The sequence below is a fragment of the Oryx dammah genome, unplaced genomic scaffold (assembly GCF_014754425.2).
Source record: "Oryx dammah isolate SB20612 unplaced genomic scaffold, SCBI_Odam_1.1 HiC_scaffold_22, whole genome shotgun sequence".
NCBI lineage: Eukaryota > Metazoa > Chordata > Mammalia > Artiodactyla > Bovidae > Oryx > Oryx dammah.
This window is the reverse complement of record NW_024070206.1, coordinates 18,288,996-18,303,579: the sequence shown is the minus strand read 5'-3', so window position 1 is coordinate 18,303,579 and position 14,584 is coordinate 18,288,996. Positions and strand designations below refer to the sequence as shown.

General features: G+C 40.6%; 1 protein-coding gene across 4 annotated transcripts; it reads right to left on the bottom strand.

The window, feature by feature from the left end:
* FAM210A (family with sequence similarity 210 member A) lies at positions 1-14,566 on the bottom strand. 4 transcript variants are annotated; one of them, XR_005725191.1, is made up of 5 exons: positions 14,354-14,461; positions 8,334-8,850; positions 4,403-4,514; positions 2,057-2,354; positions 1-562 (listed from the first exon to the last, which is right to left on the bottom strand). XR_005725191.1 is itself a non-coding variant. In XM_040264583.1 (4 exons), exons 2-4 carry the CDS (start codon positions 8,807-8,809, stop codon positions 2,121-2,123), a joined length of 822 nt encoding a protein of 273 aa, XP_040120517.1. In that variant the 5' UTR covers positions 8,810-8,850; positions 14,354-14,566; the 3' UTR covers positions 1-2,120. The 4 variants fall into 4 exon arrangements, 2 of the variants coding, with proteins under 2 accessions (XP_040120517.1, XP_040120516.1); XR_005725190.1 differs by lacking the exon at positions 14,354-14,461 and adding an exon at positions 13,467-14,225; XM_040264583.1 differs by having other exon boundaries at positions 1-2,354; positions 14,354-14,566.
* Positions 14,567-14,584: the final 18 nt, after the last annotated feature.

Below are 14,584 nucleotides of genomic sequence, written 5' to 3'. Positions count from 1 at the left end.
AACCTACCCTGTTTTTCATTTCAATTATTAATTTTTTGAGCACTTTTTTCCATTTTGTAGATGTTAAGTCTCAGCTATGACTCCTTCTTTACCTTGTCAGTAATCCTATTTAAAAACAGATGCACACACCAGACACAGCAAGTTTAAGGCTTACTTTAAATGAAATGGGTCGTGATACTTACCACACATACACACTCTGGATAATTTAACTCAGTGCCCACTATGTGCTACTGGCCTGCTACAAACACTCCACGTAGACACTCCAGGGGTCCCCCTTTCGGCTCTCTGTAGCTTCCCTTAAGGACTAGGTTGGCAAGATGAGAGCAGCAGTGTTTGACAAGATCAAGTATTCCTGATACCAAATATGATACAAGAACTTCTTACACCTTCAGAGAACATTTTACTAGAGAATTTCAAAGCATTCCCCAGTGTCTCACTTTCTGTAATTGAACAAACACAACAGAGTTATGAAACTGGATGGCAGCAGATCTCCACTGGACTGAACCAAAGGTGGAAACGCAGCTTCTTAGACCCACGATTTATCCTCATTGGAAAACATGCCCTATGCAATGTGAAAAGTAAAAAGAAAGTTTCATTTAACACATGATTTTAAACCAGGCAGTCTTAGTGACTAAAAATAAACAAGGAATTTGTTAATATCTATCTCAGCATTTAACATTCAGAAGATGTGAATTATTTAATAAGTTAAAACAGGTTCATGTTTCCGGATTTGAAAAAGGATTGTTAATTTGGAATCACACGTTTGATCTGCATTAGCAGATAAACCATCCTGCCTGATGAACCCTGCGTATGGCAGAGTGAGTTCTGCCCCTTCATACTCTGCCCTCCCCCACCAAGAAGAGTCACCACAGCATATCCAACACAAGAGACATATCAAATGTGAGACATATCAAATGTAAACATTTTTTCCCTTCAAAATATTCCCTAAATTTGGCCACTTTGGCACACATAGTGATGGTGACGCCTGTGGGACTATTTCTGGCAATCCCTCTTTCTGGCATCCTCTTACCGAATCAGATCACTTAACAGACAAGCTAGAAAGAGGCCATTCCCACTTTCAGTTCTAAGGTTAGAACTGGAGTAAAGGCAGTCAGAGCAAAAGGAATCACACTCACTCAGATGTGACAACTTTCACATCTGACCATGACTGAATTTCATTTCCAGCTGGTTTTAATGATAGCTTTGCTATTTAAAAAAGTAAAATATTCAAGTAAGAATGTTTCAATGCAAGGTGCAAACAGCGTTTACAATCTTAAATGGTACTCCATAATGGAATCAACCCCAACACTGGCAGGTGGAGACCAGACGGCAAGGACAAGAAGGTCCCACCCTCCCAGAACTGCACTGTTGAGAATACAAGCTCCAGGCACTGCTGTGGGCATTTGCTCCCCACTATAAACACCAGGTATAATGATTTCTCTTTTCCTCTGAGAGATCAGCTGGGGAGGACATGATGTAGGAATAATAAGAGTTTTACGTGCTGGGTAACAAAGTGCTATGGCCACACAGATTTGCTTAAAAATTTGATTATGACAAGCTTCAGGTAAAAGTCATTTTTAAAGAGTCAATTTTTCATTTACATGTAACCATACATCTTATTTACATATATATGACTCAACTTTCATTCAGCTTCATTTGAAGTCTACATTTTAACTGGTATGTAACCATTATATAGTCTTCACAGAAGGACTACATATCCTCTTATTCACAGCCAGTTCTGATGATAATCCTTTGTCTCCATATTGAGAACTGAACACAGTTAAAGCCTCAGTGGATAATGAAGATCCAGTGTTAAATCTGCTTACAGCCACACCAGCTATTCAAGGAGTCAGCAGCTGCAACTAAGTCCACAGCAAGGATGACTGAAGACATGGACCACTGCTTAATGCTGCTACTGCCCTGAAATTCTTATACTGGGTTCATTTTTTCTTTAAAAAAAACTGATTTTTGTAGTAATGTTTAAAGTTATCTCAGTTCTTTAACTCAAGAGAACTGCTATATTTAGGCTGCTAACAAAAAAATCAAGAGCATGTACCTTTGTCCATAGTCTCCAAAGGTTCAAGTGCAAGAACTGTCTAAAACCTGGTATATAAGGCACCCTATTCCACTTTTTTTTTAAGAGAAACCTTTCCTTTGGTTTCTTGCAGTTTTTCAGTTAGTCTGTCCTTTGTCTCTTCCATCTTCTCTGTGAGGAGCTCCTTTGTTTCCTCCATCTTGTCTTGCAGGTACTCCTTCACGGGGGGTGGTGTCGACATGTAGCCCCGGCTACGCAGATACTTCACAGTGAAGGAGGTCCCCCCGAGAGTTACAGTGTACCGCGCAGGCGTTGCAATCTGCAGGAAAACGAGACAGTTTAGTACTGATTATAACTACCATCTTAAGCAAAAACTGGCTGGCTCAGTGGTAAAGACTCCGCCTGCAATGCAGGTGACGCAGGTTCCACATCTCTGTGTCAGGAAGATCCCCTGGAGGAGGAAATGGCAACCCACTCCAGTATTCTTGCTGAGACAATCCCATGGACAGAGGTGCCTGGTGGGCCACACAGTCCATGGGGTCTCAAAGAGTCAGACACTACTGAGCACACATAAGCAAAAACAGTGTAAAATTAAAACTCTTGGTAATAACTATCAATTACTTTATTGCTTCACAAGGCTAAAACAGTTACATCTATATGGTTTTCCCTCCTAACTTCCATAAGTATTTGTCACCTAGACACTGACCTAGGATCAGAGAACATACACAGTAGCAGCACCAAAGTTTGTACCCCACATGCTAATGAACGAACCTGGGGGGCAGGAGCCCGGAAATCAGTGAGAGCTCAGGACCCTCCGACAACAAAGGCACATGCATTTCCATTCTCAGAAACCCTGTTAACCTGCACACACTATACCAAACTGAGGGGCAAACACGAGCCAAATGTTTGTTCTTCATGGAGTCTAGTTTCACTTGTAAATCTCTTTTCTTTAACTTCTCCAGGCTTTATGATACTTCATCATTACAGTCCACACTGAGTCTGGAATTCCAACCAGGAACTTCGTGAGGCGAACAAATGGTAAAATGGCACACATGCAGGAGACAAGTACAGTTCAACTGATCAGAGGTTACTTAGTCCCAAACTAACTAGTAAACTAATTGGTTCAAAGGGAGAATTGTAACAGCAGAGGCTGCATCACATTCTGAGGCAAGGAACCTCCTGCTATCTGCTGTTCTACCTGAGAAGTCAGGTTACAGCAAACACCCAAGTGGACAATTTACACCTCACTCCTCCCAGAGGAACATGAGTAGAGCCACTGCTGACATCAGCCCACCTGCATGCCAGCCTCGTGTTTCAATTCTAAGCAGACCAGCAGGCACTGAGCACTGATGCTCCTTCAGAGCACAGCACCAGCACAGGAAACGCAGCGCAAGACGGAACTCTGAACCCCTAGGCACTCATGAGCAAAGACAACAGACATTCAGAAAAGAAGAGACACACAGACTGTGATATGAGAGTATGGGATAAACAGTTATAATTAGGGACATGGTTTAAACCATCAGGACAGCTGGATTTATTAAACTACACAAACTGCAAATTCATCAATTTATGAATTTAGTAAGTTTTAATGTTGAAAAACTCAGCAATTAAGCTTTAGGCCTCTAGTCAAAATTATCATATAAGAAGAAATGAAGATTAAAGTACTACTATACACCCATAATTCTAAGTATTTTTATAACAAAGATAAATTAACATCTAGTTTCCCAATGTTTTCTACCTGGTTTCCTGGAATAAAGCTACGAAGAACCTCATAATTTTTTGTCAACTGAGAAAAATTAGATTAATATAGCTAAACTCCACAATTTACGAGTCTTCCAAAACTACAAGTATAAAAACTATTTACAAAGATGTCATTGTCTGAATCTAGACAACAGTTGTAAAGACAATGAACAAGTGAAATATATGTAACATCAAAAACTAAGTCTAAGGTTTATCACAGAAATCAATTTGATTTAAACTTTACTATTTTACTTTTTAGGAAGATGAACTATTATAAACAGTAAAATAAATGCTAAATTTCACTAATATGTCAGGTGGCATATGGATCTCTGAATAAGGAAAATTAATGTACTGTAAATAGGAGAAATGTCAGAGATGACCTGCTTGCTAGAAACTCATTAGTCTCATATGTGTCTCAGCACAGCAGGCTGTGAACAACCCATCTATTCTTAGGGCATTTCTTCCTTAGCCATCATTTTATTTACCCATAAAAAATGTATACTTTACTTTTAGTCATTAGACATATAAGAGGTGAAATACACTAAGTTATAAAGGTAAGCCTGGGAACAGGCAGGGAGTGTTATGAAGGTTCATTGTGAGGCGCCATCCACCCACAGCAGTACGTACCTTAAACAGGGCATATGCTGTTAGTGCATTTCCACTCTGGGAATTTTTCAGAATGTTCACTATACTGTCAGGTAACCCAATAAGTTCTAGAAAAGGAACGACATTCACTCCTCTAAGAAAGAAACAGAAAGTAATTTATATGTATATAAACTTTTGGGGTAATTATTTTCAAAAGATTACCTGAAAACATCAAAACCAAATTTTTGTTTAAAAGTCAATTCTGCATCACCAAGCACACTCTAACTTCACTCTAAAGGAACAATGTGCATGAACACCAGCATCCCACTTTTCACAGCTTCTGCTCATGGACATCCCTCATTAGCACACTGAGAAAAATAGAATCATTTATCAGAGCAAAATTAATAGCACTAGGTAACCTGAGAAAAAAGGATCAGAATCATTCACCTGATCTTGGAATCTTCAGTTCCTTAGAATGATCCAACTCAAACTTTTAAGACCTAATTTTTATCTCTAAAATTACATGTGAAACTATACTATTACCATAAAAGCAAGGGCTATTATAACATCACTTACTGTGTTATGCAAATAAATGAATCTATGGATTTGATAAAACTTCAATGATTCTAAAAAGATGCTTCTACTATCAGGCTTAGAAGGTACCTGAAGAAGCAGTTACCATAAACTGCAAGAAATTTTTGAAGGGAGGGAGAGAAGGCAGATATAGTCTCTTATCTAGCTGCTGCTGCTGCTAAGTCGCTTCAGTCATGTCCGACTCTGTGCGACCCCATAGATGGCAGCCCACCAGGCTCCCCCATCCCTGGGGATTCTCCAGGCAGGAACACTGGAGTGGGTTGCCATGTCCTTCTCCAATGCATTAAAGTGAAAAGTCAAAGTGAAGTTGCTCAGTCGTGTCCAACTCTTAGTGACCCCATGGACTGCAGCCTACCAGGCTCCTCCATCCGGGGGATTTTCCAGGCAAGAGTACTGGAGTGGGGTGCCACTGCCTTCTCTGCTAATCTAGCTGGTAAACCCTAATTGCTTTTTAGTTTCCCTGAGTGTTGAGTTTGCCACGCTGACATATTTGTGCTCTCCTGCTCTCTCCCTCACTATCCATTCTGGGTTAGCCAAATGTTTCCAAAACATTGCAGAAAAACCCAAACTTTCTGGCCAACCCAGTAGTTGTTTTGCAGATGTTTGGCTTTCACCCTTAAATGACAAGGTTCTCATTCTGTGCTTCTCCTTCATAGGCACAATCATCACAGGAAACTTAACATATAGGATAGTATATAGTTAATACAACAGTAGATTATTTAATGTTAAAACTCCCTGTATTGTCCCATGTCCCTTGTCACTATCTTCTCTGTGTTTTCCAGTTTTTCTCCAGAAGTGTTATCCAGCATATTCTGTTGAGGAGGAAGGCAGGATGTCTTTTTTTGATGCTGAGACTTTTGAAGCTCCTGGGCCAGTCATGTGGTAGAACAGCCCCCCAACCTGAATCTGTCTGACTGTTTGTTCATGATTAGATTTGGGGTAAATGTTTCCTGACAAGAAAGCTGCAGAGCTGATTCTGTGCCGTCAGAGCATCACAGCAAGAGCCCCAGGATCAGTTGGTCCCATCCCTGATGTGAGTCTGACTTGTGGTTAAGGTCTGGTCCACAGATTACTCCTCTGTACAAGTATTCTTGCTCTTTATAATACAGAAAGGGAACAGCCTGGATTCATTATTATTATGGTGGTTGTTATCTCCTAGTTTATCTTTAACATTAAAAATTAGTTTAACTGGGAAGTTGTCCCTCTCTGATCTCACAATATAATACTAGGAGATCAGAGAACTTTTTCCAGCTAAAATCAAATCAGATAAACCCAGCATCTAGTTGGCTGAATAGAAAACCTGTATTTAACACAATTCCAACATTACAATAAAATCATCTCAGTCAGAGATTACACAGTAAGATTTACTGCCATTCAAACATACACTACTATTTTCTAAGTATGACTTCCCTTAGAACAAACTGACTTAATTTCTCAAGTGTTAAGGATCTAACAAAACATTAGGGGCTGTTCTGGAAAGCAACACATCCTATCTAATGTAACTGAGCTATATGATGCTGTAACAGAACTGGACCAGCAGTCATGGCTGGGCAATAGAGCTGAGTCTGGCAAACAAATTTCCATGCTAACAGAAAGCCAAAGGTAGGTGGTGGTGGATGAGGGATAGGACTTTAAAGCCTAATTAATTAACATCACTAGATTATTTCAGGGTCTAATTTTTTGGTTATAGAATTTCTTTACTGAAGGCAAGGAAAAATAAATGGGAAAAAAAAGTACTCTTAATAGTCCAAATAAGAATCTCATATTCAATGAATTAAATTTATCCCCCTCAGGTCAGGAGGCTGAATGCTTATTAAAAGCAATGTAGGGAAGGCAAAAGAAACAAGGAGGAAACTCATCATCAGTCACAAAACCAAACCAGAAAAATCCTCAATGGCTCCCAAAAGAAAATTTGGTATGTAGAAAGCCATTCCATTAAATAGAAGAAATGAATGCCTATGAAATTTTTATGTAAAATGATACATAATTTTAGGCTCCATTAAAAAACTAAATGCAGTTCTGAAGATTTCTATATTACACATGTCCAAAAACTGTCATTAATAAACAAAAAGGTAACTCCATAAAATGCACATACAAAATCTCTGCAAAGAAAGGAACAATTGTTAAAGAAAATGATACATAATGAAGAAGGAAGTAACTGAGTAACAAGAACAGAATGCAGACAAAGATGTGAAAAGAAACAAAATAGCATCAATCACACAGGTTAAAAATAATCTTTTTTAGAACACTGACAAAGAAACATTTCTAGACCTGTGTTTTGTAAGAAGAGTCTCCATTCCATCATCTTTTAATTTAGTAAAGGATAAGGTCTTTTCAAAAAGTGAGCTTTATATTATAATACTCAATACCTATCAAACATTAAATATAACCCCAAACTGAAAATCAGCAGTCTTTTGGAAAGTATAGGCTAATTTTAAACCCACTAGGGGAGTTCCCGAAAACATCAAAATGGTCTTCACTGTGCATCTCGTCGCCTGCAGGATGAGCACGCTGCCCGCTTGGTCACACCCAGGCCACAGCAAGAAAAGCCACACAGCACTCAGGCAACAGGCACATGCTGGCACACCCAGTTCTGCTGGTGGCAGAAACAAACTGGAAATCATAGGGAATCTGGTTGTACGTGAAACTCCTGCTCCTAAAACAATGTGAATAACACAACTCACTTTAAAAGGAACGGTATTTATCAAGAAAGGTATATTTAGAAATTCTATGTTTTAAGTGCACAACAAATCAACTTCTGATCAGAACGAAGGACCTTACCTTGACATTCATCAGATGTAACATTAAGGTATAAGTCTATAACTTGTTCATTTTTGTGTCTACAACAGATACAAGTCAGGCTTTGTAAAAATCTTACTAATTTCCAATCAAAATCATACATGTGGCAAAATAAGTTCTTTTCACAGTGATTAGCACTTTTAGCAATATCTTATTTAAATACAAAGCTAACTTATGGTGCTGTCAAATTTCTGGAATCGGTTATTTCTGTGCTATCCTAGATGTGATGGGACACAAGCACAGTGATTAAGATTTGAAATCAGACTGAGTTATTTTGGGGAAAAACCAAGTTATTTTGACTCATTCTTGTTTAATCTGCTCTCTCTTTAATAAGATGGGAATAATTATTTCATATGGTTGCTCTGAAAATTAAGTAAGATGATAGTTACAAAAATTTTAGTATAATATCTGCTGTACATAGTAAGAAGTGTTAGCTATTGTTATTAAAATGTGGAAAACAGCTATGAAAAAGTCATCCTCTATCAGTTGAAGACATTAAAGCATTTCAAAAACTATTTAAAGGCTTTCATTAGTATAATTAACATTCTGATAAAACAGGCTCAATCAAGCAAAAACTTACTTTATGGCTGCATAGTAAAATGTTCCAAACCAAACAGCAGAAGTTATTAGATGCACTGGAATCAAAACTTTTCCATATTGTCTAAATGTTTTCTTAAATCGTTGATAAAGACTAATAGATCTGTCTTGTAACGGATCAGGTTCTTCCTTTTTTTCGGAGGGAGGTCCTGAGGATGTGGCACTGGATGACAGAACTCTCTTGGATAAGATATCCTGCTCCCACTGTTTATGGTGAAAGACCCCTGGTTGGGATGGAACAGCAATGAATGGCTTCCTTTCCTTTGCAACACACTGGGCAGTGGGTAAGTGCAGCCACCGTTTCTGAGGGCCTTGTACCACAACCACTCTGGATTCCAAGGTATACAAAAGTAATGGTCCCTTTATGTTTTGACAGTGTCCCAAAAGACCGGCTTTATGTGGTTCCATGCACGTCCTATGTGCCAGTCGGAATACAGTCTTTGGTACATTCCATTGCATTTTGAAGAATGGAGATTGATGGACCTCAGCTTCTATAGACACTAGATTAAAAAAAAAATTAGGTTATACATAGATTTCCATTGTAAACCAATCAATTTAAACATAAATTGTTAACTATTAGGAAGTTAAAAGACAGACACTGTTACCAAATCCATAGAAATTAATGTTAAGGTATGTAGTTCTAATACACCACGATTTTTAAATTTCATTAAAACACATCATTTAAATATGATACAGCAGCAGACATCATGAAGGGTAAGGTTTCGGGGCTGTTTTATTGCTACAAAAGGGATATCTGTAGGGCTTCTCTCATTCTACAAAGAAGGTAGTGTAATATAATGGGAAAATCAGATCTGGAAGTAAAAGAGCTGGGCTGTAATGTTTTGGGGGTCATAATTCTGTGCAATTATCTCTTAGACTGGACTTAAGATGGGAATTTCAAGACCTGAATTCATCACTCTCCACATCCCCCTTCTCTGAAAACAGAACAACCAGTTTCATTATACTTGTTTATTTGGGAAAAATACTTTAAATCTTCAAATACATGGTCATCCAGAACCTGGTCTTTTGTTAAATATCTGAGTAGTGGTATCCAGTGGTGATATCTTGCATATTTCTATTGTCACATCACATCATGGGCTACAGTGCCTTCTTCACCACTGAAAATAGTGAAGAGTGGTTTGTCTAATCAGATTAGAGCACCAATTCCAGGAACACCGTAACCAATTCAGAAAGTTCATCCTTACAATTCTGTTCCTTTAGAACCACTCTTAGTACCAAAATATGAATCAGAAGGGATCTCCAGAGATATTGAAGCAACAGGAAAAAACACAGATGTTTATCTACCTATCTCTATAGGGCTTCCCAGTGGCGCTAGTGGTAAAGAACCTGCCTGCCAATGCAGGAGACACAGAGATGCAGGTTCGATCCCTGGGTTGGGAAGGTCCCCTAAAGGAGGAAATGGCAACCCAGTCCAATATTCTTGCCTGGAGAATCCCATGGACAGAGAAACCTGGTAGGCTACAGTCCATAGGGTCACACAGAGTCGGACATGACTGAAGCAACTTAACAGGCATGCACCTATCTTTTGGCTTATCTCTATCTAGATAGATATTTCTATCTATTGGGTATCTATTATAAGGTTGTTTAAATAGATACATGTTTATATTAAGGAACTAGCTCACACAACTGTGGGGGCTACACATTTGATATGTGTAGGGTAGATTTGCAGGCTGGAAACTCAGACAAGAACTGATGCCACAGTCTTGAGATTTTTTTTTTTCTTGAGATGCCTCAGTTTGAAATTTAGACTGAATGAGGCCCACCCACATTATGGAGGGTAATCTCCTTTACTTAAAGACAGTTGATTACAGATGTTAACAGATTTTCAAAATACCATCAAAATAACACCTAGTGTTTAATTAAATAACTATGCTTTTGAACTGTGGTCTTGGAGAAGACTCTTAGAGTCCCTTGGACTACAAGGAGATCCAACCAGTCCATCCTAAAGGAAATCAATCCTGAATATTCATTGGAAGGACTGATGCTGAAGCTGAAACTCCAATACTCTGGACACCTGATGCAAAGAACTGACTCATTGGAAAAGACCCTGATGCTGAGAAAGATTGAAGGCAGGAGAAGGGGATGACAGAGGATGAGATGGTTGGATGGCATTACTCACTCTATGGACATGAGTTTGAGTAAGCTCCAGGAGTAGGTGATAGACAGGGAGGCCTGGTGTGCTGCAGCCCATGAGGTTGCAAAGAGTCGGACACAACTGAGTGAACTGAACTGATAGCCAGATCTCTTAAGTTGCTCAGTCTTGAACTCTCTGTGATCCCATGGACTGCAGACCACCAGGCTTCTCTGTTCATGGGATTTTTCCAGGCAAGAATACTGGCTTGCCATTTTCTTCTCCAGGGGCTCTTGTGAACCAGGGATCAAAGCCACGTCTACCTGCCTTGGCAGGCAGGTTCTTTACTAATGAACCACTAGGGAAGCCATCCATAGCCAGGTTTAGTTGACAAAGCTACTCATCACACATACAAGCTTATAGATTTCTCAACCAAATCTTTACTTTCTACTATAGTAAAAACCGTTTAAACAATGACATCTTATGTGCTCAAAAAAAGGCAATAAAATTTCAGTAGGGACACTTTGGTTGAGTGAACTGGAGGAATGAACAATTCTTCCAAAACTGTTTAGAGAAACAGTTCTTCTACAACCACCTCTTTTTCCTACCTCCAAGAATAGTATCATTCCTGGGAAACTGTAACATTGTATCTATACTTTAAAAACAAATTTTATGTTTCAAAAAATGTGATATTCAAACCTACAATAGAAATGACACCTTAAAATTACACACCTTAGTGCTCTCACTTTAAGGGATGGTATCTAGGGAATTTGTTGCTTGCCTTTGACCAGAAAACTTACAAGTTACCACTTCGTTTTTCTCTCAACAGACAAAAGTCTAATACAAAACAGGAGAATTCCAAACCAGTCTGGGTGAATGGACCAAATAATCAAAACAGCACATAAAGAAATCTTATAAATGGGTTGAAATAAATAAATCCTGTATGTCCTTTCAAAAAAAATGAGACTTTGAAAAATCATTCCAGGTGATTCATTCATCCTTAACCATCCCACTATGTGCCAGGCACTGTTCAAGGCACCTGGGTTAAATCACTGAACAAAATGATGATCCCTGTCTTGCTAGAGTTCACATGCTAGAAAGACAACACCTATCCAGCTGTTTTCTCTCTGACCAAGCAGTAAGAAGTATCAAAACATTTTCTGAAAATCTACTATGTGCCAGGTAACTTCCAGTTCTCAGTCTGGCACTGTTTCATTATTAGCACAGTACAGTCTCTGGGCTTTCCACATGGCTCAAGGATAAAAGAATCTGCCTGCCCAAGGCAGGACTTGCAAGAGACCCTGTTCCATCCCTGCGTCGGGAAGATGCCCTGGAGAAGGAAAGGGCAATCCACTCCAGGATTTTTGCCTGGAAAATCCCATGAACAGAGGAACCTGGCGGGTTTCAGTCCATAGGGTCGCAAAGAGTGGAATATGACTGAGCATGCACAGACCATGGTCTTTGGAGTCAGGCTGCTTGGATCCAAAACCTAGCCCACTACTACTTCCCAGCTCCATGACCTTGGGCAAGTTACTTACCACTCATCTATGAAACAAAATAATCATAACAACTATCCCACTGGATCATGTACAAGTTAAAAATGAATTCAAATATATAAAGGTACTACTAGACTATCAGCTATTACTCTTTTAACTCAATTTCCAGAAAAGCAGTTATTACTCAGGCAACAGTGGGGAAAAATAACATCAATGGTAACTTTTAATTTTTATGTAGCTCATTTACTCCCTCCCTGGAATAGGAAATGGCAGCCCATTCCAGTATTCTTGCCTGAGAAATCCCATGGATAGAGAAGCCTGGTGGGCTGCAATCCATGGGTTCACAAGAGAGTCAGACATGACTTAGTGACTAAACAATAATTTACTCCCTCTATCTCTACTATCCTCAAGAATTCTTCCTGTTCTTGAAACCAATGGGTAATCGTTAAATTCATTTCACCTATATCCTGCCTTACACCACTTTCCAGTCACCTTTCTCTACACTCCCCCTGCCATCTCAGAGTGCCCTACTTCTTTATTCTTTATCCCATAAATACCCAGAGCCCTTCACCTTAGGGTGAAAAGTGAAAGTCATTCAGTTGTGTCCGACTTTGCAACCCCATGAACTGTAGCCTGCCAGGCTCCTCTGTCCATGGAATTCTCCAGGCAGGAATACTGGAGTGGGTAGCCATTGCCTTCTCCACGGGGATCTTTCTAACCCAGGAATTGAACCCAGGTCTCCTGTATTGCAGGCAGATTCTTTATCGTCTGAGCCACCAGGTAGGCCCCTATATATCTTATGCACAACAATTCATGGTGGAGTCTGGATAATATAGTTAGGAGGCTTTTAATCTTATGAGAATATTTCTTAAGTCAAAATTAGACTCATTTTCTGTAAAATTATAGTAGCAACTCTCTTAAGAAAATTTAGCATCAGAACCAGCAAATTTGGATATGTAATTACCCAGTTCTAAATGCATGAATATGTAGATAGCACAATCTCCAGCACTATACCTTTGCTTTAGGTGGAGAGCAAAAAATCTACTATAAAAATAAGGATCAAAATAAGAATATGCCATGTGGAAAAAGCTATTTCCCCAATGTGTTGTGCAAAGTAATAAGTACTTTTAAATCACAGTTTAAGTGAAAAAGTGAAAGTGTTAGTTGCTCAGTCGTGTCAGATTCTTTGTGACTCCTTTGAGTGTAGGCCAGGCTCCTCTGTCACGGAGTTCTCCAGGCAAGAAAAGACACATTTTGTTTGTCATAGTGATTTTTCAGATGTCAGCGGTGGCAGTCCACTAATTTATGTTTAGAAAAATAAGATGTTTAGTTGAATTTTTAGGTTTGATGCTTAAACTTTCTTGGTAGGATCACTGTCTATTTTTTATGCATGGAGTATTTACAAACATACTCAAAAGTAACCTTGTGATATGAGGATAGTAATGATCTAAAAGGTGCATGCATCAGTACAGTAATAAAAACAATCAACTTCGAAAAAAAAATGAAGTTAATTCTCAACTTAGCTCACTGCATATAGTAAAAAAAAATACAGTCATCTGAAATTGATGGCTCATCCTCATTTGTTAAAAACAGGCTTCGTTCTTGGGCCAAAGTTTATAAAGAGTCAACAACCTCAGAAAGGTTAAAGCCCACAATTTAGAAGTGACTGGATTCTAAAGTACATGCTGCAGGCACTGCTTGCTTTCCCCCAAGCGAAGTCTACCGGCTGCTGTAACTGCGCCTACTGACAGGTATGCAGGCCAGCACACCTATTTCCACAGCTGCTTTTAAGGGGTTCAAGTTTGGTAACGAAGAATAGAAGACATATTTCTGATCACGTCTTTACACCATCTCGGTGGGAGGTGCTGAGGCGCAACGCGTCAACCATCTTAGTCCACAGGCACAGTTTTGACCCTAGCGTAGGGGGTGGAAAGCAGGAACGAGCGACACTCCGGTGGAAATCGGGGGGTGGGGGGAAGGATGAACCAAACGAGTTGACTCCCCAGCCATCCCATATCAAAGTCCAGCCACCAGATATATCACTGAAGCGTTTCTTAAAAACATGTATGGCCTGTCGCGCTCCTCCAGAGGCTGACCGAGCATGGCCCTCTCGAGGGAGGTCTGGCCGGAACTTCCAAGTGCGGCGGAATGGAGCGACCCGCGAGGCAGCGAGAAGCAGGACGCCGCGCGCTTCCGAGGCAAGTCCGAGCTCGGGGGCTTCCGGCCCCTCCCGACCGGCGTCCGAGGAAGGGCAAACCAAAGGCTGGAAATCCGCCCCACGGACAGGGTTAGCAAGACGCCGGCCCACTGCGAAGGGCGGGGTGACCTATGTCCGCCCAGGGGCGCTCGCGCCGCGCACCACGCTGAGGAGGCCCCGCCGACCGCCCCTCCCCCAGAGGCCTCGACCCCCGTTACCTCAGGACCTCAGCCCGGAGGAGCCGCTCGGAGACCCCTCCGCGTCACTCCCCAGAGCGACCAGCAGAACGTGAGTCTGGCCGCCGGAAGCCGTGGGCTCAGGCGACCAGCCTCCCACCCGCCCGCCACGCCGTCCCTCCAACCAGGTTCTTGCGTCCCTTCGAGCTGTCGCTTTCCGCACGCCGCGCGCGGCACGCCGGGACTCGGGATTCCGGGCCAAGTGACCCGCGC